The 26,670-nt window shown below is 47.6% G+C and overlaps 1 protein-coding gene across 14 annotated transcripts in view; it reads left to right on the top strand.

Moving 5' to 3' along the window:
• Nucleotides 1-26,670, top strand: part of SLC8A1 (solute carrier family 8 member A1) — a 118,054-nt gene that overhangs the window by 4,421 nt on the left and 86,963 nt on the right. For 10 of the 14 annotated variants that reach the window (XM_009274808.2, XM_009274813.2, XM_009274809.2 and 7 more), the window contains exon 1: nt 3,597-5,167. In XM_009274808.2, the coding sequence (XP_009273083.1) occupies nt 3,612-5,167 (1,556 nt within the window). In that variant the 5' untranslated portion in view covers nt 3,597-3,611. Of the gene's footprint in view, nt 1-3,330; nt 5,168-26,670 lie in introns of those variants that run through there. The other 4 variants (XM_009274803.2, XM_009274802.1, XM_009274800.2 and 1 more) reach the window with 3 other exon arrangements.

Raw genomic sequence — 26,670 nt, 5'->3', positions numbered from 1 at the left:
GCTCATGTTCAGCCGGCTGTCAACCAACACCCCCAGGTCCTTTTCCGCCAGGCAGCTTTCCAGCCACTCTTCCCCAAGCCTGTAGCGCTGCATGGGGTTGTTGTGGCCGAAGTGCAGGACCCGGCACTTGGCCTTGTTGAATCTCATACACTTAGGAGCTATCTGGGATAAACAGAATAGATACCAAGTCAGCCTGGGTTTTAGCAGCCCCTTTATCAAATGTCTCTGAGACTTGGTTTGGAGCAGTGTGAAACACAGGAGTACAGATGTTGGGTGACTAATTCATGCTTCGGCTAAACTTCAATGACCATGAACGCACATCTGTTTCAACTTAGCTATCCACCAAACGGCCTGCAACAAAGTACTCTTCTTTACAAACATCATGTTTTCAATTTTTTACTTCAGATTTGTAGCCTGCATTCTGGGAAGCAGAAGGTACCCAGGATCTGTGATCAGGGGAGCAATGTTCAGGGCTTCTGACTCCAGCAGTAAGAGCTTTTTGTAGCATTAGCAGGATTTCCAACGCAAACAACTCCTTTCTTTTAAATCTATCTTCATACAGGAGACTTGCTTTTTCTGTTCATCTTATCTGTTTTTATCACCCAGCTCTCTGACTTGCTCACTTCCTGCTCTGTGTATCTTTTTCTTTTCTTATAGAAAATTGTGGGGGGGAGGGGGAGGCAGAGATCTCTGCATGGGGTTGTTGTGGCCGAAGTGCAGGACCCGGCACTTGGCCTTGTTGAATCTCATACACTTAGGAGCTATCTGGGATAAACAGAATAGATACCAAGTCAGCCTGGGTTTTAGCAGCCCCTTTATCAAATGTCTCTGAGACTTGGTTTGGAGCAGTGTGAAACACAGGAGTACAGATGTTGGGTGACTAATTCATGCTTCGGCTAAACTTCAATGACCATGAACGCACATCTGTTTCAACTTAGCTATCCACCAAACGGCCTGCAACAAAGTACTCTTCTTTACAAACATCATGTTTTCAATTTTTTACTTCAGATTTGTAGCCTGCATTCTGGGAAGCAGAAGGTACCCAGGATCTGTGATCAGGGGAGCAATGTTCAGGGCTTCTGACTCCAGCAGTAAGAGCTTTTTGTAGCATTAGCAGGATTTCCAACGCAAACAACTCCTTTCTTTTAAATCTATCTTCATACAGGAGACTTGCTTTTTCTGTTCATCTTATCTGTTTTTATCACCCAGCTCTCTGACTTGCTCACTTCCTGCTCTGTGTATCTTTTTCTTTTCTTAATTAGAAAATTGGGGGGGAGGGGGAGGCAGACCAACAGTTCCTGGTGAGGAAATGCCATTTATATAAAACTGTCTTGATAAATTCTCAGTATTATTCTTCCAGCCCAATAATCCTATTATGGCATCCTTAAATAAAAGCAAATGGAGGAGAGGGCTTTGATCCATCGTTACAATGTCTCTTTGTGGAGTAGATCCTATAACATGGGCGCAGGATGGTACCCATTGCTTCCTCCAGCCAGTTCTTCACTTGCGCGCAGCCCTGTCCCTGCATAATATGCCCCTGCCCTAATGAGGAGGGGTGATTTCTGTGTCATGGGGGATAAGGAGATGGGTGATGGTGACCAGGTGCTTTTCTTCAAGGAGGCATTGGTGTGTCCCTGTTTAGGAGGGTAAATGCTTCTCCCCAGGAACGCCTGCCTGGCTGTACTTTTGCAGTCAGCAATGCAGCATGTGTAGCCTGCTGTGTGGCTGGAGAACCAGCCTGGTTCCCAGCTGTGCTGTGAAACAAGCCCTCTTTCAGGAGGAACAGGGAAGGTGTGCTTAGCCATCCTGCTTGGGTCATGCTCGCTATGACTGGGCCCAGGTGACAGCTGGGATGCTGTCACTGGATGCAGCCTTTAGTGTGGATGGGCTGGTCTGTGTCTCCCAGTGCATGCAGCTGTGCAGCTGTCAGACCTGGCGTTGTGTTTGCTGGAGACCAGGCAGATGGGAAATGGTGAGGTGAGACCTGCCAGGCGTTGCAGAGGCTGGATACGGGCCTGGGAATACCATCCTTCTCTTAGAAGTTGAAACCTTTTGTGGCTGGGCTCTTTTTTTTTTTTTTCTTTCTGGGGTGTGGGTTTTTTAATGAGCAAAACCAGTTCAGCTTTTTGTATTCTCCAGCAAAGTAAAGGTATTGACATACTCATTTTCCTCTCTTCATAGAACCATTTTTAAGTACCATGCGATTAAATTAACTTGGAATGGAGAAACGTAATATGGCAAAGGCTGTCTTTGAGGAGAAAATATAGCTTTAATAACTAGGAATCTGGCTTTTATTGGCTAGTAAAATGGAGAATGTAACACTGAGCATGCTCAGGTTTTCGCACTAAGCATCTCTATGTACTTAAAGGCATCTGTTCTGTTGGTTTATGCACTGTTAACTAACCGCAAACCTCTTTAACAGCTCCTCTACACTGCTGGAAAATCCTGAGGTAGGACAAGGGCAAATACTGCTGTCATGCTTCATGACTGATGTTGTAAATGGAGTGAGAAAGGCCCTTGAAGGGGAAGCCATCAGAGCTGACCTAGTGGGAAAAGAGCACAGGGACAGGTTTCCTCTCGAAGCATGCCAAGAGAGCCAGGCTTGGATGCATATGGGGCTCTTTCCAGTTTTGGGAAGGTGCAAAGTGATGCACTGTGGAAGGAATGGCTCCAAAATCATTAATTAAAGACTGCCCTTCTGGTGCACCTTATGACCAAGTTACTGTTAAGAATAAGGTTTTGCCAGGGCTTGAGCTCACTTCATGCAAATTTCTGATGTGGAGTAGATGCTTGGGAGGACTGTGAGCAAGAAAAGGCTGTGAAATATGTAGTTTACAGTGATTACAAATGGCAAGTATAAAAATACTTTTTAAAAATGATGGGGGATAGTAGATTTCCCTGTCCTCTCCTGCTCTTACCCTGAACTCCAGTGAGTGAGTGCACCGTAATTTTGAAATGGGAAACACTTCTGCCAGGTGTGAAGCAGAATGATGGGCTTTAATTAGATGAGAAACAAGAAAATGCAATTGAACAAATAGGCTTTCAGCAAAGAGAAAGAAAGTAGCATTAAACATCATAGTAGCTAAAGGGGGTAGGTGCTAGCCCACTGGTAGCACCTCAATCAGTCCTTGTTCATATAACTGAACTGGATGATTTGTACATGGAAAACTGCAGTAATCATAACACAAATGGGCTTATTAGATGGGGCTTCTTGAGTAACAGGGTAACTTGATTATATGTTTGGGAAAGATGGGACATAAACAGGGTGTAGGGGAAAATCTGTTATCTCTGGTTGGCCTCACTTAATGCATCTTTCCTTTTGTCTCTACAGGTTGAGGATGTTTGGGACCTGTTTGGTGGAAGCGGCCATGTCGCGAGCAACTCACCAACCCACCTTCCCAGTGAGCTTCCAACTCCTGAGCGTTGTGCTGGTGTTGCTCTTCCATGCAGACAGCATACATGCGGAGAGCCCCAGTGAATTGCCTGTGAATGACACCGAGGAGTGCACTGGCTCATACATCTGCAAAAAGGGTGTGATTTTACCAATATGGGAACCCCAAGACCCCTCGTTCGGTGACAAAATCGCTCGGGCAACAGTGTATTTTGTAGCGATGGTGTACATGTTCCTGGGAGTATCTATCATAGCCGACCGCTTCATGTCCTCCATCGAAGTCATTACATCCCAAGAGCGGGAAATAACCATCAAGAAGCCCAACGGCGAGACCAGCAAAACCACAGTGAGGATCTGGAACGAGACCGTTTCCAACCTCACACTGATGGCCTTGGGTTCGTCTGCCCCTGAGATCCTCCTGTCTGTTATCGAAGTGTGTGGCCATGGCTTCACGGCAGGGGACTTGGGGCCAAGCACAATTGTGGGGAGTGCTGCATTTAACATGTTTGTCATCATTGCAATCTGTGTTTACGTTGTTCCAGATGGAGAGATAAGGAAGATCAAGCACTTGCGAGTGTTTTTTGTTACAGCAGCCTGGAGCATCTTTGCCTACACTTGGCTTTACATTATTTTATCTGTGTCTTCTCCTGGGATTGTGGAGGTTTGGGAAGGCTTGCTCACCTTCTTCTTCTTCCCCATCTGTGTGGTGTTTGCCTGGATAGCTGACAGGAGGCTTTTATTTTACAAGTACGTCTACAAGAAATACCGAGCTGGCAAGCAGAGAGGCATGATCATTGAGCATGAGGGTGACGGGCCCTCCTCCAAAGCTGATATCGAGATGGACGGAAAGGTTGCTAATTCTCATGTGGAGAACTTTTTGGATGGGACACTGGTGTTGGAGGTGGATGAGAAAGACCAGGATGATGAGGAAGCCAGGAGGGAAATGGCTCGGATCCTGAAGGAGCTGAAACAAAAGCACCCCGACAAGGAAATTGAACAGCTTATAGAGTTGGCCAACTACCAGGTCCTGAGCCAGCAGCAGAAGAGCAGGGCTTTTTACCGCATTCAGGCCACTCGGCTCATGACAGGAGCTGGCAACATCTTGAAAAGACATGCTGCAGACCAGGCCCGCAAAGCTGTCAGCATGCACGAGGTCAACAGTGAGGTGGCAGAAAATGATCCCATCAGCAAGCTCTACTTTGAGCAGGGTACCTACCAGTGTCTGGAGAACTGTGGCACTGTCGCCCTGACCATCATTCGCCGGGGAGGCGACTTGACCAACACTGTGTACGTTGACTTCCGGACAGAGGATGGGACAGCCAATGCCGGCTCTGACTATGAGTTCACTGAAGGGACAGTGGTCTTCAAGCCTGGAGAGACCCAGAAGGAAATCCGAGTTGGCATAATCGACGATGACATATTTGAGGAGGATGAGAACTTCCTGGTCCATCTCAGCAACATCCGCGTGAGCACTGAGGCCTCAGATGAGGGCATTCTTGAGGCCAGTCGTGTCTCAACACTTGCCTGCCTGGGATCACCATCTACTGCCACCGTCACCATCTTTGATGATGACCACGCTGGCATCTTCACCTTTGAGGAGCCAGTAACACACGTCAGTGAAAGTGTGGGGACCATGGAAGTGAAAGTGTTGCGAACCTCTGGTGCGCGAGGAAATGTTATTGTGCCCTACAAAACCATTGAAGGCTCAGCCAAAGGTGGAGGAGAGGACTTTGAAGACACCTGCGGGGAGCTGGAGTTCCAGAACGATGAGATAGTGTAAGTGAAGGTTTTATTTGTTACTTACAGTCTCTGGTTCTCCTGAAATTAAATGCACATGGCTCCCAGAGCTGAACTGGAGGTGTTTGGGTGCCAGCGCATTGCAGTAAGCCATGAATGGCCTTATGTGCTTTGGGGAGCCTGAAATGCTGCATTCCTGCCTTGCTAACAGACCAGAGAGTGATGCCTGCCCAGGGGCACTCCACCCTTCCAGTAGCAGGGAGGTGGGACTGGTTTGTGAGCCCAGCCTCCCACACCCTACCCATGCGCTATGAAGATCTCTATAGCCTCGGCTCTACAGTGGAGCAGAGAACAAAACTGAGCTGGCTGTTACCGCCCAGTCACAAGGACCTGTCTTGCGAAGGGCCTAAACTGAGTGTATGAATTGTGGTGCCTACTTTCCCTTGCCTGTTGAGGGTCAGGTCATGCGGAACGGGGCCACAGCCTGTTCCACTGATGCTCAGTTCAGGGCTTTGGTGAAAGTCACTTCACCTCCTCCTCTTCTAAAGGCTGCAGGCCTGAGTCCAATGCTTGTCCTGAAAAAGTATTGTCACACAGAGAAGCCTCATGGTTAGGATGCAACTGCAGACACATTTGGCTGCTTGCAAATAAAAAAGAGGCTGAAAGCTGTTGGAGGCTACTCCTGAGTGTTGCTAGGTGGATGGTGGAAAAATTATTAGTGCTGTAGCCTTGTTTATTACATTATGTGGAGAATATAAATTAGCCCAGTAAATCATGGTAGAAAACATCTATCCTTGGGTATGTCATGAAGACATTTCCTTGCCCAGCTGGGGCTATGGGAGGAGCAAGGCTTGGGAGTTGTGTTGTTCCTCAGGCTTTTCCTATAGTGAAGTCTGTGCCTGTAGATCAGTCCCTGCCAACAGTAGACCCTGTAGCACAAAACCAATATGTAGAACTTGGAGCAGTCACTGATAAAGGGCACTCCTGTGTCAAGGGAGAGCTAAATGTTGGCTTGGGTATTGCATATCATACAACTGGTCTCTTAGGAGCTGAAACAGACCCATGATGAGTGCCAAGAGTGGGCCTTATGTTCTGTCTGTTACTTGTATCTGCTCCGTGTGCACAAGGAGAATGAAGCAAACAGGGGAATCATAAAACTTCTTGAAGTCGGGGGAAATAAAAAAGTGATTTGTAGTTCTCAGGCAGGGTATTAGACCAGTTGGGTTTTTGACTTCTCAGGAAAAACCGAGCAAGAACTTCACAGCTCCACCAATCTGGAGGCCAGAACATGCGTGTTGCTCACACAAGGGTCGAGAGCACACAATATGCCATTGTTCCTGGCTCCTGAATGATAACTGTAGTAGAGAAGTTATGCATATTTGATTTGTAGTTCTCAGGCAGGGTATTAGACCAGTTGGGTTTTTGACTTCCAGGAAAAACACAAAACCAATATGTAGAACTTGGAGCAGTCACTGATAAAGGGCACTCCTGTGTCAAGGGAGAGCTAAATGTTGGCTTGGGTATTGCATATCATACAACTGGTCTCTTAGGAGCTGAAACAGACCCATGATGAGTGCCAAGAGTGGGCCTTATGTTCTGTCTGTTACTTGTATCTGCTCCGTGTGCACAAGGAGAATGAAGCAAACAGGGGAATCATAAAACTTCTTGAAGTCGGGGGAAATAAAAAAGTGATTTGTAGTTCTCAGGCAGGGTATTAGACCAGTTGGGTTTTTGACTTCTCAGGAAAAACCGAGCAAGAACTTCACAGCTCCACCAATCTGGAGGCCAGAACATGCATGTTGCTCACACAAGGGTCGAGAGCACACAATATGCCATTGTTCCTGGCTCCTGAATGATAACTGTAGTAGAGAAGTTATGCAGTTATTTGATTTTTTTAATTTTTTTTTTTTCATTTTGGGAGAAGCAGGGAGTTGTCTGCAGAGATGCAATGAACTAGGCTATAAGGATATCCCCCGAAGGCTCTTTACTTTTTAACCAGGTCACTCAGCACTAGAAAAACTGGGCTACTGGCAGGAAGACTGACGTTTGATCTCAGTTCCCCTGGGCTGTGACATGTTTACATGGCAGGCCAAACACACGGCCGCAGGCTCTGCGATTGCACTCACAGGGGCTTGGGCTTCCCCCTTGTTTTGGATCCATCACTCTGGCCAGGATCTCTGTGCTGTTCTTCATCAAAGACAGGTAGTGTCACTTGTGCCTGCGCTGCCTGTTAGCGCTCAGTCTGTGATGTGGGGTTTTGCAGTGGGATGGCTGTGCCTTCTCCCTGGGGTTGCACCGGGGCCCGCTGTGCTGTGCCTACTGCCTCTGCTGGTGGCCTTTCCTCCACTAAGCTGTTCACTGCTGACTTTTGCCAACAGCCTAGTAACCAAGGGGTGTGTTGGAAAAGGGCTGACCACATCCTGTCGGAGCTGCTGCCTGGCCTCCCAGGGCGTGCTGGTGTGCCTTCCCCATGGCAGCAAGCCTCCTCCTTCCTTTTCTTACTGGCTGTCAGCATGTGCACAGCAAGCAAGAAACGGGGGAAAACAGCTTTCTTAGAAACCCAAGTGTGTTTTTTCTGTGCAGATGCCAGGGCATTGCCATCATATTTCTATTGCCTTTAAACTGTCTCTCCCTGAATCGCAGGGAGGGACAGTACATGGGAAGCACCACTTTAGGAGTTCACAGCCTGGTACAGATGAGGGCTTGGGGAATAGGATGGGAGGAGGTGGCGACTGCAGGGCCATATGTTGACTAAAGGGCTTGCTCCATTCAGGTGGGAGAAGGATGAAACTCCATTTTCCAGGAGAGGGATGAAACTGACTGTACAAATTGCAATCTATTCATGTGCCTGAAAGGCAGTAAGTATTCCTCTAAAACTTAGCTGCTACAGTCCACGTTCAGGTGTTGGATGGTACAATCTGACTTGCAGAAGATTTCCTGCAGGTCCATGTCCTGCAGCACAAAGGCAGTGTGGTCCTGAAGCTGAGGTGCTGCTTACAGGCATCCTCCCTTGGAAGAATTTGCTCTAATGGGAATAAAGAAGACGTGCTAGCACAATATGTGGATTATAGAGCTAAAGCCTGTTTCTGTGTCATTGCTTGTTAGTGCTCTGCTTCAGCTAAACCACAGCTGTGTAGAACGGTGCAATTCCCCAGCACATTTGATTCAATAAAGTTCTAAAACTTCAGGTTTTCCCATGCTCTGGTGATCAAGAGATGGCTTTGCTGCCCTTTCTAAAGGTCTTTAGTGCCTCTTCAGCTCTGCCATTCTAGGCTCTATCAATCAGCTTGGTAAAATTGAGTAAGATGTGTTTTTCTGGGGCACTAACAACAAAGGTAGGGCAGTGCAGGGGGACACAAGGATGAAAGAAAACTGTGTACAAGCCTCTATTATGAGGGCTGGCTTGCTGGTAAGTCTCAGTAAAATTAGAAAGTGCTGGGAGGGCCCTGATCTTCTGGAGACCTTCCTCCAGTTCCCAAAAGGCCCAATTACGTAACATGTTGTTTGTTTGCAGCGTCCAGAGAGACTTTCCCATTTTGCAATCTGTTGATGTCCCCTTTCCCAGAGCACACAAAATAGCTGTGTAACTGCTGAAGCCGTGCCACTCCTGTGCATTTAAACAAAGATCTCATTCCGATGCTACCAAAAAGATGTGTAATGGAGAAGACATTGGTCCTCCTATGGAACATTTTATCCCAGCACTGCCTGGTAGCCTCTTGGAGTGATGCTTTTCTGCTCCTTGCTCCTGAAGCACAGCTTGTGTGTTCAATGGGTACATGCTGGCAAGTGAAAGAAACAGCATTTAAATGCATTTTGCAATGGGTGTAGCTGGGGTTGCACGACAGATTGTTCCAAGATGTGTGGGAAGGCTAAAGATGTCTGACTTGGGTCTCAGCAAGGTCAGTCTCAGTGATGCTGCACAGGTACCTGGGGCTCTGAGACATTGGTGTAGGACAGGGGGCTATGATTTGAAGTGTAAGAGAGAGCCCTCCCTCTGGGACCATCCTCAACAAGGTGACTCCAGCCTTGTCTTGCATCTCCATTAATAATTAAAGCTTTCTTGATGAGAACATGGCGAAGATGTGTAGTTGCAGGCTCTTCCTGCCCACTCGTCTACCACAGCTATTGTGATCATAGAAGAGGTCACTGGTTCACCTAGCCAGTGTATTTTTATCTCCTGACCGAATGTCAAATAATTCAAAAGAAGTCCAGCCTCCTATCTTAGAGGAAGAAGCAATCCTTCCCCCAGCTGATGGGATCTGTTCTCCTTGCTGTCTCGAAACATCAGGAGGGGCAACTCTTCCAGATGTGACTGCAAAGCTAAATGAAAACTGTGTGTTCTTTCATGTTCAAAAAATAGTCTTTTTTCTAGAGAAAATATTGCAACTAGAGATCTATTACAATCTGCTTTCCAGATGCCTGCACCCACATCCCCCAAAATAAAAGTTTTTACTGCATTAATAAGACATTGAGGAAGATGGTACACAAAATTATATGGATAACCAATTAAACTGGTATTTCACCTATGCAGTTACACCTGTAAATGCATGGAGAATCTTATGTCAATAGATCTTGCTGTTCACAATGTATAGTTTGGCTGTTTTTATAAAAGGTGTCTGCTGCAGGTTTAGGAACTGACACTCTTGGCCCAGTGAATTTGACTTGTCCAAGCCAGCTTTGGCATTTCTCTGGAAGCATAAATCTAGGAGCCAAATGTTAACAATGACACAAACATCAGCTAAATCCTGTGATTTTTTATGGAAAGTGTCCCCAGAGACCACATAGCCTCCCTCCCAAGAGCCCTTTAAAAATGTCAGTGTCAATAAATATAGATTGTGGCGGGGGGGAACCAAGTGGTACTGTTTTTTTAAGTTATCCTTTTCTTTTCCAAAAGAGGTTGGGTGAGGTATTTCTAAAGAAACAGCAAAAATAAAATCGTGACTCAGCCCTGGGACCTCTCTAGCTCAGTTTTGCATCCATGGCCTGCAGCTTCAGAGAAAAAAATTAAACCTCCAGCATGGTTAGCCTTGCAGTAGGACACAGTCGAAGAGCAGAGAGTCTTCTGATATGGCAGAGAGACCACTGTAAACCAGGCTGAAGGTGAAGCAAACAAAGATTTCCCTTTTCATGTTTCATCGTTGAACACATTATCTCTCTCTTTGTCCATCCCACTTTGTTTGCATGGGTCAGTGTGCATCCCCTCCCTCACAAGCCCAGGGTTAATATCTGGAGGCACAGTGTGAGATATCAAAACAGACCAAACAAAGATTAAACTCTTATTTGGCCTGCTTCCAGCACCCAGCTTGGGTTTTAGAGCATGTTTTCCCCTCGCCACTGGCAGTCTCACCTGGCCCAGTGGGACTTGCAGGCAGTTCAAATATAGCCACCAGGATCTACATCTTGGGTCCTTGGCAGGAGCACCCAGTGCCCTGGGTCCATCTTATGGGAGGTGGCCCTGGCCATGGCCCACAGCAGGGAGTTGAACAACTGTGTTGCACCAGGCTGGGGCATGGTATGAGGGCCTGTTTCCCTTTCCAGGGGAGTTTTGGGGAGGAGAAGTTCCCTGGGGCTGAAATGTATTATTGCTTTGGGTCCTGAAGGCCAAAAGCTGGTCATCCCCTCTTCGGGGGGGGGAGATAACAGCTTTAACAGGGTGAGCTGTCTTTTCTTTTTCTGTTCTTTGTTCACACAATGTTTAGTCTTTCCTGAACAATCCTAAAATGTTAGCCTTAGTATCTCCCAGCCATGTGCATCTCTCTTAAACTGCTGTGCTCTTGTCTCGGTTGCGCTGGACAACTCCCACATTTCTGTTAGAAGACAGGAAGGAAATAATGCCACGTGGTGTTCACAGACCTTCCTCTTTCTCCTGCACCCAAGTGCCTGCAGGTGCTTGCTGTTGTCCTGTGCACAGAGACTGGACACCAAGTGACACAGACATGGTGTGTACTGAAAAAATCATTCCCAAGTGCCATGTCAAGTCTCAAGCCTGCAAAGCACATACTTGCAACTGTGTCTCTAAGTGTCTTATGGCCTGATCTGGTCCTCTCCTCCCCAGAGTAAGGGCAGTGGGTGTGCTCCTGTGGCATGTCATCATGGTGTTGTAGGACAAGTCCTGCCCGTAGCTTGCTTGGGGAGGGTGAGCACGGGATGCAGTCTGTGCCGTTTGCCCAAATAAGTCATGAAATCTAGGAACTTGATTTGATGATGTCCCCTGTGGAGGGGATTAGGCAGCGAAGTTGTGTTATTGGATGAAGCAAGTTGTGCCAGCACATCGCTGGGGGGAATGGGGGGGGAGAAGGGTGAGGACAAGAGTGGTTAGCTCTCGCTGAAGAACTGACACAGTTTTTGTCCTTGAAAAGCCGTTTCCTTATTTGTAATGAGCTGTTGTTGGCAATTTACTGCTGCCAGCTGCATCTCTGTGGTTGATTAAGGGAGCTTGGATCTTAAATATGTAATAACTCTCTGAAAGCCATTGAGAGGCAGTTATTAGCTTCATCAGGGCCTGTGTACACATCCGCTGTGCTCCTTTATGAAAAGGCTACCTATTAAATGCATTGTAGTAATTTATAAAACACAGGATCTAGGCTTGTTTTAAGAAATTAAAGCAGCAACCCTAGCAAAGCTTGTTGGCGTGGGAAAGAGTTATCTTGGAGTGAAGCGCTGCTCTGCAGCTCCTTGCTGGGGAGACAAGAGTGGGGGATAGGAGAAGCCCTGTCCCCCTTTGCAGACTCTTTTCTTTCCCTGGCATGTGCTCGAGCACTGCTGGCAGCAGCATTAGCACCAGCTGTGATATGCAGGTCTTGTCAACAGAGCAGGGATCCGTCCCTCTCCCTCCTGTGTACCTGGGATCCTTTACTGTGGCAAATTCTTGAGCAGAGAGAGGTAAATAGTTGATACACAGGACCCTGATGCAAGTGCTGAATTCAAGTTGTGCATCTGCCTTGGGAATAGGCTTCTTTCCTCTGACACTTTGTCCCCAGGTTTGACCCCGGTGGATGGCACTCAGTAGTTTTCTTCCAGCAGCAGAGCTGCATTTGTGGGCTTAAAACGAGAGCGACAGAACAAAAAGCAGACAGCTGACCACAGCTGGCATCCAAGCATCTGTGCAGATGGGCAGAGAAACATCTGCTGTCATCCAAAGCCAAACAGAGAGGAGAAGCTGGACCTGGCAGACAACTGGCTGAGTCAGAAACAGACCCTCCCCCAGGGGAGAGGCTGAGCCCAGAGGCATCATCCCACATGCTGCGGGCGGATGGAGCGCTATCAGCCGGCTCTCTGCCGGCGAGGGGATGTGATGTCGCTCTGCCCTTGGCAGGCAGGCGTACCAGAGGTGGTGCACAGTCTTCCATGTCTGGGTCTGCCTTGTATGTGTCCCTACTGGCTTTGCTCACACCAGGGACAAAATTACATGTTCACTAGCAAGGACATGCACATCACTGCTGTGCAAGGGGAAAGACACCTATGCTATCCCTTGTCTCTGCTCCTTCCCCTGTTCTCCAGCACCACAGGATAACTATGTTAGCTTAACCTTCACAGTCTGGTCTTGCTGAACCACCTGTATTTCTACAGTACTCTCAGATGAGGAGCTTTGATTAAAAGTTAGTCTTTCACAGCCACAGTGTTTGTGATAGCCGGGTGCATGGCCTAGCTGCACTGGTACTAGTGGGTATGTATGTTCTCTGCTTTGCAGTCTTGGGCATGGTTGGAGTTAAGGTCAGCCCTCTCCAAGTCATAAATGCCATTTAGCCTGAGGACATCTTGGGAGATATCAAAAACTCTACTAATGTTTCTGACACTGACATTGGAGGCATTGTGTTGGTTTCCAAGAATGGCAATGCTGGATCCTGGGTGACAACAAATAATAACAGCATTCTCTGTTTTAAAAATATCTTAGCGTAAGAGAGAAAATATTCCCACTGCTGTGCAAATAAGAGGGTGACCAGCATGTGCCTCCTCCGTCCAGTCCCTATATGGTTCCATTTCCATAGTGTCTGGACTCCTTCCTACACAATCAAAGTAACAATAAAATGTGTCTGGCAATAAGAAACAAAGCAATAACAAAGAACCGGGGCACAGACTGGGTCCCCGTGAACTGGGTGCTGGAAGGAGGGAGATGGAGCTGACGGTGTACGCCTGCCGCATCAGAGCAAAGTCCTTTCCAGGGAAAGGTCCTCTGAGTGCAGATGCTCTCAGATGGCTGAGGACAGGGATGGAAATGGGCTGAGTGGAGTCCAGTGCAGAGATACTACCTTTGGGTTTTTTTCTAGGGGTGGTTTAAATTTTATGGCACTGTTGTCAGGAAGCTTCTTTGTTCTTCGGAGTGCTTGAGTGATTCCTCTGGTTATTTGCTCCTGTTACAACACTGGTGTGTGGTAGTCACACACTGCGGTATTTTGGGGTCATGCGATGTGGCTCTAAATTAACCACAGGCCCAGTATGCCCTGAGGAGAGCCTTGTCCCAGAGGCCAGATGCACCACCACCAGATGACAAAGCTGTTGTCTCGATGGCTGGGACATAAGAATAACATGAAGTTTCTTGCTGGGTCCAGAACAAAACAAAAAGAAGGATTGATTTGCTCTGAGTTCTTTTCCAAACTCTGTTGTTTGCTTCCAGGAGAACAAAATAGTTATACGTTGGTTCTTTGCAAACAATTTGGAGTAGAAATCTATCGATCCGTTAAAGTGCTCATCAGCCCCTCAAACTGCCCAGGCAGCCTCTCAGCTTTACAGTGCTAATGGCTCAGCTCCTCAGCCTGTGCAGGTGTTTCCTCTGCCTGACCCTTCTCCCTGGCGCTCGCCCTCCCATCTCCCATCTCCACTCGCTCATGTGGCCTTGGCTCTGCTGTCCTCTGACCCAAGACCTTACCCGTGCAGCCTGAGCACTCCTCTCGCCAGTGTTGTAACAGATGACTTAGCCTGGTGTGCCTTTAGATATGGGCAAGAAACACACCTGTCTGGAGACTGCGGACATCGTGCTCCAAGGAGCTATGTGTCCTCGGCCGCAGCCCTCCTTTCCCTCTTGGCAATGCCATTCTGCAGCCCGGGCTCTGCTGTCCTAATACTGCACAACTCTCACACGAATACGCAGTCCTGTCACAGCATACGAGGCAGAAAAAAAGTCTGTTCTGCAGGGAGTCTGGAATAAATAGAGCTGCAATGAGCAGGGGAGAGACGCGCTGGTTTCATTGAGAACAGGAGGCTGGATCTGAGACGAAACCTGTTGCTTTGGCTCGAGCAGGTGGGAAGCAGGTTTTACCTGGCACCAGAGTCTGCACAGGGCTTTGTATTTGCTTCGTTGAGTAGATTTGCATTCACACTTTAGGTTTGGTTATTGAAATTTATGTTCCTCCTTAGCGACTGGATATGTGATGGGACTTAGGGGGATAAGATATCACTCCTACATAGGGTGAAAATAATATAAACAAAGTCAGTATTAATGTACAAGGCCCAAATGATCCTACCACAGGGGAAAGGGAGGGAAGCGTAATAGGAGATTTACCTGACTCACGAGCTCTTCAGTGACCTGGAACTCAGAAAGAATCATACAAAAAACTGAAAATGGGTCAGTTTAGTAGGGAGAATTGTAACAGAGCAGCATGGGAGTGTTGGGTCAGAGTCAGGCCAAGTATGAACAGGACGAGAATTAGAGGGGAAGGAGATGTTCTGTCTATGCCTTAGCAGCGCAGAGGGAGAAGGGGAAGGGAGCTGAACAACAGATTCCACCAAAAAGCAGGTCCCTCTGTGGACATCTGTGTTCATGAGGCCTGCAGGTGTAGGACAGAGATGATGTAACATACCTGTCCTCAGACCCAGAGAGCATAGTGAAATCTAGCCTCGTGTTGTTAGGGGAATGCCTGAGGGGCTCTCAGAGCTGCTAGCAGTGCCACTGGAAGGTTTCCTGGGCAATAGGCAAGATCTGCAGGCAAGCTAGCTCAGGAACTGCCTTCAAAAGCAGCTCAGCCAGATTAGGTCTGCTTCTGTACCTAAAAGAGCCTAGCATATATGAACACGTTATTTGTAAGTACCTCAAAGATAACAAGGAGGTGAATAACAGCTAGCATATATTTGTCAAGAACAAATCTTACCAAGCCAACCTAATTTCCTTTTATGCCAGCCTTTTGGGTAAGGGAGAAGCAGTAGTTGTCGTATCACTCAGCTTCAGAAGGGCTTTTGATGTTGCCTTGTTCAGTATTGTCGTAGCAATGGCTAAACAGGCCACTGGGGTGATGGGGTCAAACCTGCCTGGAAAGAGAAACGTGGCACTGGATGGGGGTGAAAAGGTGTTCAGCAAGTGCTTGTCCTGAACTGGAGCTTGTTTGGCATGGAAAAGAGAAGTTTGGTGTTTAAACTTGCAGACAGAAAGAGTGGAGAGGCTGGAAGCATTATCGAAGGTAGGATGGGGATTTACAGAGATGGGCTGGGAAACAGCCTGAGCAGAAGCAAGACACTGTAAAGTGCTTGTGCAAGAATAGTCATAAGCACAAAGTCAAGTGGGAGGGGAAAGACTGAGTCAGGGGGTGCCATTGTGACCCGGCAGCCAAATCTGAGCTCACAACATCATGCTCTTGCAATGAATGAGACAGACGTCATCCTGAAGATATTCACGAGGAGTGCAGCTATCCTTATGCTCTCTCTGCCCAGCTGCGTCCAGTGCTGAGCACTCCACTCCAGAAGAAGTTGGGAAGAGTCCAACAGAAAGCACAGAAAATGACTGGTGGTCTGAGAAATGTGACCCAAGGTGAGAGACTGCGAGAACTGGGCCTGTTTAATTTAGAAAGACACAGGCATAGGGAAGGTCTAAGCCTTGAGCTATGTAAAGGTTAATATGATATTCTCTGTGTCTGCAGGGTCTTGAGGAAGCAACAGAGGCAATTCAGATTAGACAGGAGGGAAAATTTCCTCCTAGTACAGATGGGTCCACTCAGGAATAGCTTGGGGGAGTGGGTGACCTCTGTCAACAGCAGAGAACAGCTTAGAGACATTGTTCAAAAATTTACTGAAGGTATCAGGTGTATTGTCTCTTTTAGGACAGGATTGGGTCAGATGAGGTCTTGGGAACTATTCCTCTCCTGTTGTTATGTGCTAGGCAGGCAAACGCGTTCATCATGTGAGTTGCACTTCAATCAGGTGGCCTCTGTCCTGCATGGTTTTCTGCCGCAAATGTGTGATGGGGTAACATGCAAAGCAACCTACAGATGGAGCAGAAAGACCAGATGCGTGCATACACATGCAACCTTCAGAGCTTCCCTGTGGCCACCCAATCTGGGCTCTTTGCTCACAACGGATATCTGGGACAGGGCCAGTGCTCGCCTGCCGTCTGTCTCCTTTGCTAATAATTAGATGCAATCCAAGCTTCCCCATGGGGGAAGAAGCAAGGCTGCACAGATTAAGGAAGCTAATTAGAGGGGAAGAGAGCATTGGTACTGAAGCCCCAACAGTAAACTTTGAAATCTAGATAAGGGAACAGTATTTAATTATATACAATTAAAACACTGCATCTCAGCCCCCTGAGAACTGGCAGTCTTGGAAAGCCCTCACAAAGGTGCTAATGAACAGATCTGAAGGCAGTGGTGGGCATGGGGCTGTGCTTATTAAACTTCGCCTGGGAAACACATCTGAAGAGAAGAGCTAGGAAAATTCCCTTGGACCACCAGCTCCTCATTTCTGTGCGGTGTCCTCCCTCTCCCAGAGCAGGTAATGGGAACCCAAAGCTCTGGCACTGAAAGGGAGATTGCTCTGCTCTTTCGTGCAGCTGGGCACAGACCATTGCAGACATCTATGCAAGGAGAGGCTATCCTGAAAATGTAGGGGAAATTGGAGATGGTTGTAAAAACTCGGCCTGAGGAAGAGAAACAGTCTTTGTGCCCTTCTCTCCCAATGCACGGGGGCCTCCCGGTATCTCCAGGGAGCACCATGCCAATGTTCCCCTTTGCTCCACAATCCTGCAAAGTTATTTTAGGTTATTTTCCCACAAGTTTGCTCTAGCCACTAAAGCAGCCACTTCCCCTCCCTGCTCCTTTGCCACAGCACATATATAGCCCCTGACTTCTGACCCTTTAGCCTGCCCTCTCCATGCCAGGAGGGCAGTTTGATTTCCCTGTAAAGTGCCTGCCTTGTGTTCAAACATTCACTGTTGCACTCTGTGCCAGCTGAGCCAGCAAGCTTTGTGGACTGCAGCAGTAGCTTTTATCCCATAGCTGCTTCTGGGTGTTAATGTAGTAAAACCACGATGAGGGAAAGCTTGGATGGATTCATATCATCTGGCAGAGTAGAACTGCAGAACCAGCCTGCAGTTTTCCAAAATTCCTCTTCCTCAGCAACTTCAAACCTTTAAGGAAGGCTTTAGTTCCACCTTCGGTGCCAAAGGAGGTGGTGCCTGTTTTAATTTATAAATATAAAGTGCCAGAGGGCTTCTACCTGCTGAAGACAGTAACTTTGAAAAGCACAAGCAAAAGGCTAGAGCTCCTTGTCCTGCATCCTTGTCTCCTGGTATTCCTCTTTTGCCTGGTCTTTGCTCCCACTTTCTTCTAGGTCCATGTGCAGAACCCATGAGTCGCATTTGCGATGTTGTCACAAACAGCTCCCCTGGTGATTCAGCAGCTTAAAATGTTACAAGACCTGAAAGTGATGCCAATGCCATTGAGGTTCATTTTATTTGCCTGAGCCTTTCTGGTGATGTTTTCCTCTGTCGTGCCAAGAGCTAAAGCCTCAGGGGCTTCTTCACTCATTGTGTTTTAGGTGAAAATTAAATTTCTTGTTGAATCCCAGAGCTCCAAGAGTTGGGGTTTTAAGAAAAATGCTGACTAGCATCTAGAGTGCCCTGTCTGGCCCTTGGTGTGCCAGGGCAGAATTTGTCGTGCTTTGGGGGGAGAATTGCTCTCGATTGTCAATCCTGCAGAGCTGGAAGGGAAGGTGGGAGGCTTAAGTTGCTTCTCAGTTCAAGTCTTCCTAGACCTAGCATGAATAAGCATGTCAGTCTCTTGCAAATATACAAACAGATTTCTACAAAGCACTTGCTAATGAACCAAAACAGCAGTTTGTCCTTTCAGTGATTTGTGGGGAGTCAGTAAAAGACTCAACCTGGGGAGCTCATTACACTGCTAAAGTAGTGCATTTTTAGTGGAGATGCTGGGAAGCTGTTAGCTGCTGGCTGTGATGCAGGGCAAGAGCTTGGCAGCACTGGGAGGAAACCTGTGAGAGGAGACGTCTATCGCATCCGTGCGCGCAAGCGTGGGGCTGGCTCACAACAGGGGCAAGGCAGCCAGGCCGTGCAGGTGGGGCGTGAGAGGTGCTGATTTCCACCCCCAATCGCTGTAATCTCATGGCCACCCTAGAGGCATGCTGATATCGTGCTGGGGTCTCAGGTGCAAAGTGGAGAAGAGGAGAGCAGAGTCCAGCACCAGTGAGAAGGGAGAGCCACAGCAGGCAGCCTACTTGGAGACTTAGCCATGCGCATGGTATAAAACAGAGAAAATACAGTCAGACTCTCAGGTCTTAAAAACCAGGCACTTAATCCTATACATCAAAGAACATCACTGCTCAGCCACTGCTCTGCTTCATGGGCACAGCGTGTTTGTCACCTTCAGCTATTGCACAGCTCAGATACAAAGCTAATTCACACCACTGTCCTTTCCTCTTGCTGTGGTGCTATGCAGCAACTGTAGCCATCTCCAAAAGGGATGCATATACCTCAAGATGCCCATATATCTAAGGGTTGCATATACCTATGCCTCAGCAATCAGAGTAGGCGAAAGACTGACCAGGGAAGTGCATGTATGGGAATGAGGCAGGATAAGGTAAAAGAGAGGTGAATGCATGATGAAAATTGGAAAAGGAGGGATGGAAGGAAAAATGAAAGAGGGGCCAAAATCACAATGGTTTGTATGAGTACTTCCTCTCAGCTGCTCTGCTGGTGAGCACTTCCAGAGCTGCAACGTGCTCAGGGTCATGTTCAGAGGCCCCTAGTGCCATCAAAGTTTAGAGCAAGGTTGGGCTGCTCAAGTTTGCAACAACTAGTTGGAAAAAGCTGTTTGGCTCTTGCTACAGAATGAGTTTGACATCCATGACTTAAATGCATTGAGCTGATATTGCACAAGTTTCAGCTTCAGTGTGCTTGCAGGGAGAGCCCTGGCTTGGCACTAGGCAGCAAAGGTAAAAGTAATGAGGAAAAGAGAATTCTCCTGGCCTTGCCAAGAAAAATCACTGTGCATGGGAAAGGGAGAACTAAATTGATCTGAGTTTTCCTGCTATTGGTCAGCATTTTGGTGCCAAGGTAGTCATACTCTGTGTGGATGGGTACATGCATGTGAGAGAGGGAAAGAAAAAAGGTAACGTGAAGAGCTCCATATTTAATATTATGTTAATCCCTTCCCTCCCAGCTAGAGCAGAGGTTTAAGATTCCTTTGCTGGACGTGAAGGGAAATGTACTGATCTGTGTGAACATTATTTAATTAGGGAAGAAAACTTTACCTTTCAGGAAAGTTGCAACTGAATAAATTAGTTTGGAAGTCTGAAGAAATTAATTGAAGTTTGGGGTTGTGGTTTGTTTTTTTTTAATTTATTGCTTCACAGAAAATTCAAGTTGCATTTTGAACCAAACTTTCCTTCATTAACTCTGGAAACTTAAGCAGGGGATGGATTTCAGGCCAAGTGTTTTGAAAACCCCTGCTAACTACAACCGTGGCAGAAGGTGAAGCAACAACACTTCAACATCTCAAGTTCTCTGTGAAAGCCAGTACGTTGAAAAGGTATATATCAAGTCAGGCAACTTGTGCAACAGCTCTTTGCAAGTAGGGATTTGCTTCTAGCACTCTAGTTATGTGATGGCAAATCCTGCAAAGGAGCAGGTGGGAGTCGCAAAGCCACGTGCCAGCTTTGGACCCAGAGCTCAGCGTGATGGTGATCTCCACCAGCAACCATGGGGAGTGGGGTGTAATGCCTGCCCTCCAGTCCTTGCTAGGGTACAGCACCCTTTGATTTGTGGCATGAGTTTTATTCATTTATTTCTTTTTTGAGCTTATGCACATGTACTAATTAGAGGAGAACTGGTGAGCTCTGCTAACACATTTGAACACGGGTAGCTTTAGGCTTGCATTTGGGTCATTAAAAATGAAGTAAAATGATGTTCTCTTTGCACCAGTTACTGTGAGCAGGGGCCTTGATTTGGCAGCAGTTATGTCCCCAACACCACTGCACTGATGACTTCTAATGCAGAAAGAACAGTGTGTCATTAACACAATAGGGTGGTGTGAAGCTACTGTATGAAAAGGAGAGGCTGAGACAGACTAGTTCATGACAAGCTTGTAACAAACCTGGGACTAACTGGCTGAGTTTAAACCCTTGGGAGACTGGAAGCCAAAACATTTGCTGACTCATGAAGGGAAGCCCTTGCCACACGGACAGCCTCCCGAGGATGGGGGCATGCTGCAGGGTAAGCAAAGTGGGTCTGGAGACATGCAAGCACAAGCATTGCTCCCTCCTGCTCCTTCCTTGGTTTCTCCATCAGTCCCATTACAAAACAGGTCACGCAGCCCCAGCGCTTACAAGTGAGGGGGAACCAGCGTAAGGATTTCTTTCCAGGTTTTGCCAGGAGAGACAAAACCCAGGAGGGTAAAACCCTCCCAGGAAAACCCAGCTCATATCTCCTGAGGATCTTCTCTGCCTACTGGTATGTCCAAGCAGCCTGGGTGACCTTGACATTCGAGCGAGGTATTCTTCATTGCTCTGTGGGATCTCTCTGCTGGCTGCAGGCAGATTTTGGTCAAGATGGAGGCCATCAATTTTTAAACATAAATGATAGGCTATAAAGAAAGACTTCATCTCACAGCTGGTCTGAACTACGAATACAACATAGGTACTTATGTCAAAGCTGCTAGAGATGGCCTGTAAAGGTCATTTGGCTTACCTCCCTGTATGACAGAGGTTGTACAGGCTTGTTGGTTGTATTCCTACAACAGTTGGAACTGGGGAAATGTTTGATTGAGGGTTTTTCCCCAGAAATACCTCACTGCATTTTCTCCCCTCAGTGAAAATGAGGAAAATTGGAAACTCCACAGAAGTGTACCTGGTTTTGATTTAAAAAGCTGGAGGAGAAACCATATAGATTTAGAGGGGGAGCTGGCTTGTTTTTTAGAGAAGACACCTGGGACAAAATAAAATGTCACCCTTGCCTACTTCAGTCCTCGATGACAGAAATCCACATCGCAACACTAACACTGAGTGACCTGCAGAGATTTACTGTGCTGGGAAGGCCCTGGGCCATGATCCCGCTGTAGGGGTGCAGTCACATTGGTTGAGGTTCAGTTGTGAGGGAGGTGGAGGTTTGCTTGCATACTGTGACAGTGGAAATGGCTCACATCTCTTGAGCTGCAGAACAAAATTACCTTCAATTTCTTCTTCTGTCGCTCTGTGCCCTGTAGCAGTGCTCTCCAAAGGTGGTTGCAATGCAGGCATAGCAAAATTCAGCACGCACTGAGACTACACATACCTGGAGCCATAACGGAAACCTTAATGAGTTAAATCAGAGCTTTTATTATCTAATTTCTCATTGTGAACCAGTTTCTCGCATCTCTGTAGATAATTGATGTGGTGGAGAACAGTTTTTGCCTTCTGGAAGCTGGCTGCCTTTTGAAATGCTCCCATCAGAGATGTGTTTCTCAGGCTTGTACTTCTTCCTTCTCATTATCTTGTCAATGGAAGCTTTCTTTGCACTGACTCCGCCGAGTGGAGGAAGGAGAATGTATTGGCAGGGAATGCGAGGCCGTTTTCTTTGCCCTGTGGATGTGGGCACTGAGGCCTCAGGAGCAGCTCCTGCCAGGTGAAGGGAGAATAATTCCCCTTTCTGTCAGAAGAGTTGCAAGGGTGGCTGCAGCTTGGTAGAGGGAAGCCAGCTCAGCCACAGCTGTGGCTGAAAATTCCTTGAAGCAGGAGGGTTAATCATCTGGCCATTGCTCCTGTTGGTAGGCTCCACAGCTGCTCTTTCGGCAAAGCTCTTTTCAAATCTCAAAGCTATCGGCTGCAGACAAAGGCAGTGCATTTTTTAAGTCTAGAGGAGTATAAAAGACTGCAGATAAACCTGAAGAGTTTTCCCCAGTAGCTAAACCCCTGGGTTATATCTGTTGAAATTGTTGAGAGAAGATCCAACAAATATTTTTAACACTCAGATTTCTACTGAGGATGCTGCATACTCACCTGAAAGAGTGCATATGGCTCTTGCCTGTCAGCTAGGGAGTGTAAATCGGCTGGGTTGCAACTGCATGACTCTGCATGCAAATATCGCTGCTCTGTTTTGGGGTTTGGTCCTTTTGCTTTCAAACCTTGTGGCTGGCCACATCTAGCAGATGTGCCTTCCTTTCCAGATCTGTCCTTCCACGTTTCCTATCCGGTGTTTGTGAGCACCACGTGTTTGTAGCACGCGGGCAGGGAGCAATGCAGACTGGTGGTCAGAGGTAACCAGGCTTCTGAGGCATGCAGAATGACGACTGACAGCAAAGTGGCTCTGGAGCACATGAGGAAGCTGGGAGGGGTCAGCAGGCATTAAGGTCTCTCCTCACCGCACCTAGTCCTCCTCTGCGGTTGGAAAACCCCTTCTTCCCACAGAGACGTCTTGTCTTTCCTCGTATTGTCCCTGTTTCCACCCCAGCCTCCCCTCTGTCCCGCCACTCCAGTTTTCTCTGCTCATCTTCTGAGTGTCATGGGCTCAGGGAAGACAGCTTGTACCCTGCCTCAAACCAGGTGGGCCTGGGTCATCCTGCCCCAAAATGTGCTGTGAGTACCTACACAGGCATAATGCTGCTCCTGGTTTGGCCTCGCAGGCTCCCTGCAGAGAGAAATTATGTCTGGTAGGCTTAGACCTCAGGTGTCAAAAATTAATAAATGAGCTGTGTTTTATTGGGATCTAAATCAGGATGCCTCAGTGCCCTTTGGGCACGTGCCCCAGGCTGCACTGGGATGTGCGGTGATGCATGGGCGTACAGCCTAGTGCTGCCTCCAGGATGAGCTCCTGCTGCAAATGCACCAGCACTGGTTAGATAAGCCAAATATGTGCTGTGATACAGCCCACATAATAACTACCAGCAAAAGCTATTGGGGTTTGTATTTCAAACTGCAGTTCTCAAGCCTGCATCTTCTTACTTGCCATCACTGCAAAGAGGTTTGTTGTGTCTGATGGTTGTTTCCACCCTGCAAACTCACCATTTGCTGTGGCGTAGCTAGCTGGTGTTACTGCTGCTTTGGTACTGACTGAGACCAAAATTTGTTTGGTTGGTGGTTTTATGACCATGCCCTGCTGAGATATAGCATGAGTTACAGAAAGAGAAACAAAAGAGGGTTTGTATTTAGATAGAAATGGTTCTCGTGGTTTTGTCACCACATATGACAGGGACACATGCAGAAATGAATTTGCTGCTGTTTGCCTAGTAACAATAAGCAGGTTGAGACAGTATGTTAGATCTCACAAAAGGAAACATGACTTTTCTTTTATAATGTCTATCTTTTTTAACTCAGTTGTTCACTGCTGTTTTCTTGAAACTGAGTTGCAAGTAATGAATTGGGGGTGGGCGGGAAGGCCAACTGCAATGAAAAAGAACCAGGCTACCCCAGAGGCACATGGGTTCATCTGCCTGTCAGACTGCTTTATGAGATGTCCTATGCAGGGGCTGATCTCTTGATGAGGACCAAGCATTGTGAGCTCCGGCTCAAGGCTTATGCATGTTGGCGAACTCACTTGACTGGTTTGCGATTAATGTTACGGGTGAGCTGTTAAAAGCCTACATGCAGCAGACTGAGAGCAGGAATGCCAGCTCTTTGCTTTTGAGCACGAGACCATCTCCATGGTGGTGTGCATGTGCACAGCAGTATCCTGGAGAGAGAAAGCACTTAATATCACAGGGCCAAAGTTGTTGATTCTTCAGGGGCTATGAACCTGTTTTACCCCCCCTGGAAGGAAAACCTGCAATGCTGGTTTTCAAGCCCGTGTGCCTGTGAGCATACATCCCTACTCTGTGTCTCACCTAAGAGGCAACGTCCCTGCTCTCCCAACCACACAGCAAAGCCCGAAATAGTGACTCTTCCAGCATTACAGTAAACCTGAAAGATGGGAGGTAGGCAACAGTTTGCAAGCCGAAGGAGAAGGGAGGACAGAGTTGACATCTGTGGTGTTAGGTTAGCAAACACTCAGCTAAAAGCAGAGGAAGGCGACAAGAAAACACCGCTGTCCCAGCCAGGCTCCAGTTTGTTAATCCCCAGGTAGTGAAGAAGGACTTTGTGCCAGGCCGTGTGTCCTGCTCTGGGGGCACGGGCACCGCTGTGCTGTTGCTCCCGGCCAGGGGGGCCAGGCAGCTGCGGGAACATGTGTGACACATGAAGCACCTCTCTGAGTAAAGCTCTGCAGCTCATTTCCTGCTGCTGCAGAAGGATGCGTGGGGGATTCTTAAAATAAAATTTGAAATTTTAGTGGAAAATGTGAACTTTTGCTTATCAAAAGAACTTTTTCACAAAGGGTAAGTTGTAGTCACTACTAGTGTCTGAAGCACAGCATTTCAATGCTTTGTGGTTTTCTAGGTCTATTTTCATGCAGGAGTTGGTTTTGCTATCATTTCTGCAAGCCTGAATACCAGAAAACATCATTCCCCTGTTTGTCGGTGGGTATCTTGTAAAATGCTCTGTCTCTGCTTGGCGGTGCTTTACTTCAAGAGTGCAGTGGGTCACCTGATGACTTTGCAATAGTTAATAGGGCTTTATAATTCAGAACTGCTGTCACAGGCACGTGAGGCCGGGGGACGTCTTTGTGCAGTTCCAGCATGTTGCGCCTTGTCATACACGTGGCTGTGAGTGTGGCATGCTGAGACATCCCTGGGAGAGCAGAGCTCTTAATGCAACAGCGTGACAATCATACTTCAAAGCTGATTGACAATATGGGCTTGTTAATTTTACAGAGGCTAATGGATCTCGTTGGTGCCGCGTGTACGAGGATTGCTAGGGACTTAGCATCTTTTTCTCCCCCGTGTAGTTCTTTGACCATATATAGCCAAGGTATCAACTTACAGGCCTGGGGATTTCAGCTTTCTGTTTAGATTTTAGATGAAAGGCTGCAGTTGGAAGTGATTGTTATAAATATTTCCTGCTATCTGGTAGCAGGCTGACTTCAGTCCCTTCTAAGGAATTCACCATAATGATCCTTTATAACAGCTGCAATGAAAACTCCGCTCCTGGCAAAGGCCTGCTAATGGAGCGTGCCCTCCGGCTGCCCCGGTGGGATGGGGCTGCACCACGTGTTGGAGGGCTTACCCAGGGCTGAAGCCTCAGGTGAGGGCAGAGCTCTACTGCAAAGCCCGCTGCGGTGCTGCTGGCCTCTGCACCTGGTGCTGCAGCTCTGTTGCTTTGCTGTGGGACCACTGCTAGGGCAATGCAAATGTATGATGTCACGCACTCCAGCAACGTTTACAAGCCAAAGAAAGCACGTGCAAAGACCATCGGGGATGTTTTTAGACTCTCTGCAAGCACAAAAAGAGGGGAAGCTGCTGTTCCCTTTGCAGGCTCAAACCTGCCTGGCTGCTTTCCCCTTCCTGGCAGGGTGCTGCTGGCCAGAGTCTGGGTAAGGGGCTGGTGGAGTGGCCAGGGCTGGGCCAGTTTGCAGAAGCTGGGGTTTGAAATGCAAATGAACCTCCTTTGCCCTGTCCTGAGGCTTGCAAAGGAGATGGAAGTGTTCAATAAAAAGGGCCACCTGCATCCTCCTGCAGTTTCTCCTGGTGTGGCCACACAGGGGATGGGAGGTGGGGCTGTGCACTCTCTGCATTGTGGGAATCAAGGGATTCACCTGGGCTCTGCTCTCTGCTGGCCACCAGCAAAGAGCTCCCTGTGTCTGGGAAGGAAGGGGAAGTAATCACCATCCAGCACGCCATGCAGCTGTCCCTATTGCATGGGGTAACGTCTCGCTGTGAGTGCAGCCAGTGGAGGGCATTGGCTGGACATTCCTGGAGGAAACTTTCTGCAGTTTCCATTTAGGGAAAAGTAATGAATGCATTTAGGGCCATTGTCACTCACCTAGAGAAGCCCTGGGACTAGAGTCTGGGTAGCTGCTTTCAGTCTCATAGTTGACTGACCAGGTTTTCCTTCAAATGCTCAGAGTAACAGGGAGGATGCGGACCGTCACCCTGCTCAGGACTCTTCCATTTTCATTTTCCCCTTTCTCTCTCTCTCTTCTATCTTTTAAAATCTCTTCACATATCAAAAACTCCACATCAAACCTGCCAGAGCTGCCGCTCCATGCAGAAGAGCTAAAAAAAAAAAAATGCAGCAAGATCAGTTAGAAATCCTGACTCCCAGGGCCTCTGGAAATTTGTACCCCAGAAATGCTGCACTGTTGTGCAATTTAGTGCCTCTGAAGAAGAATAAATCTGCTTTAAAAAAAATCCATCTGCATATTGCATATATTTATAGTTAGCTGCAAGCCTTTCCAGTGAGAACTTTTAGAATTTATTTTAAATTAAAGTGACTAGCGTGACATACCAGTACTTAGCCTTTTAACAAAAACATTTTAGTCG

This window comes from Aptenodytes forsteri, unplaced genomic scaffold (genome assembly GCF_000699145.1).
Source record: "Aptenodytes forsteri isolate BGI_AS27 unplaced genomic scaffold, ASM69914v1 Scaffold272, whole genome shotgun sequence".
NCBI classification, from domain to species: Eukaryota; Metazoa; Chordata; class Aves; order Sphenisciformes; family Spheniscidae; genus Aptenodytes; species Aptenodytes forsteri.
The sequence above is the reverse complement of the archived record's forward strand: the minus strand, read 5'-3'. Positions and strand labels throughout refer to the sequence as shown.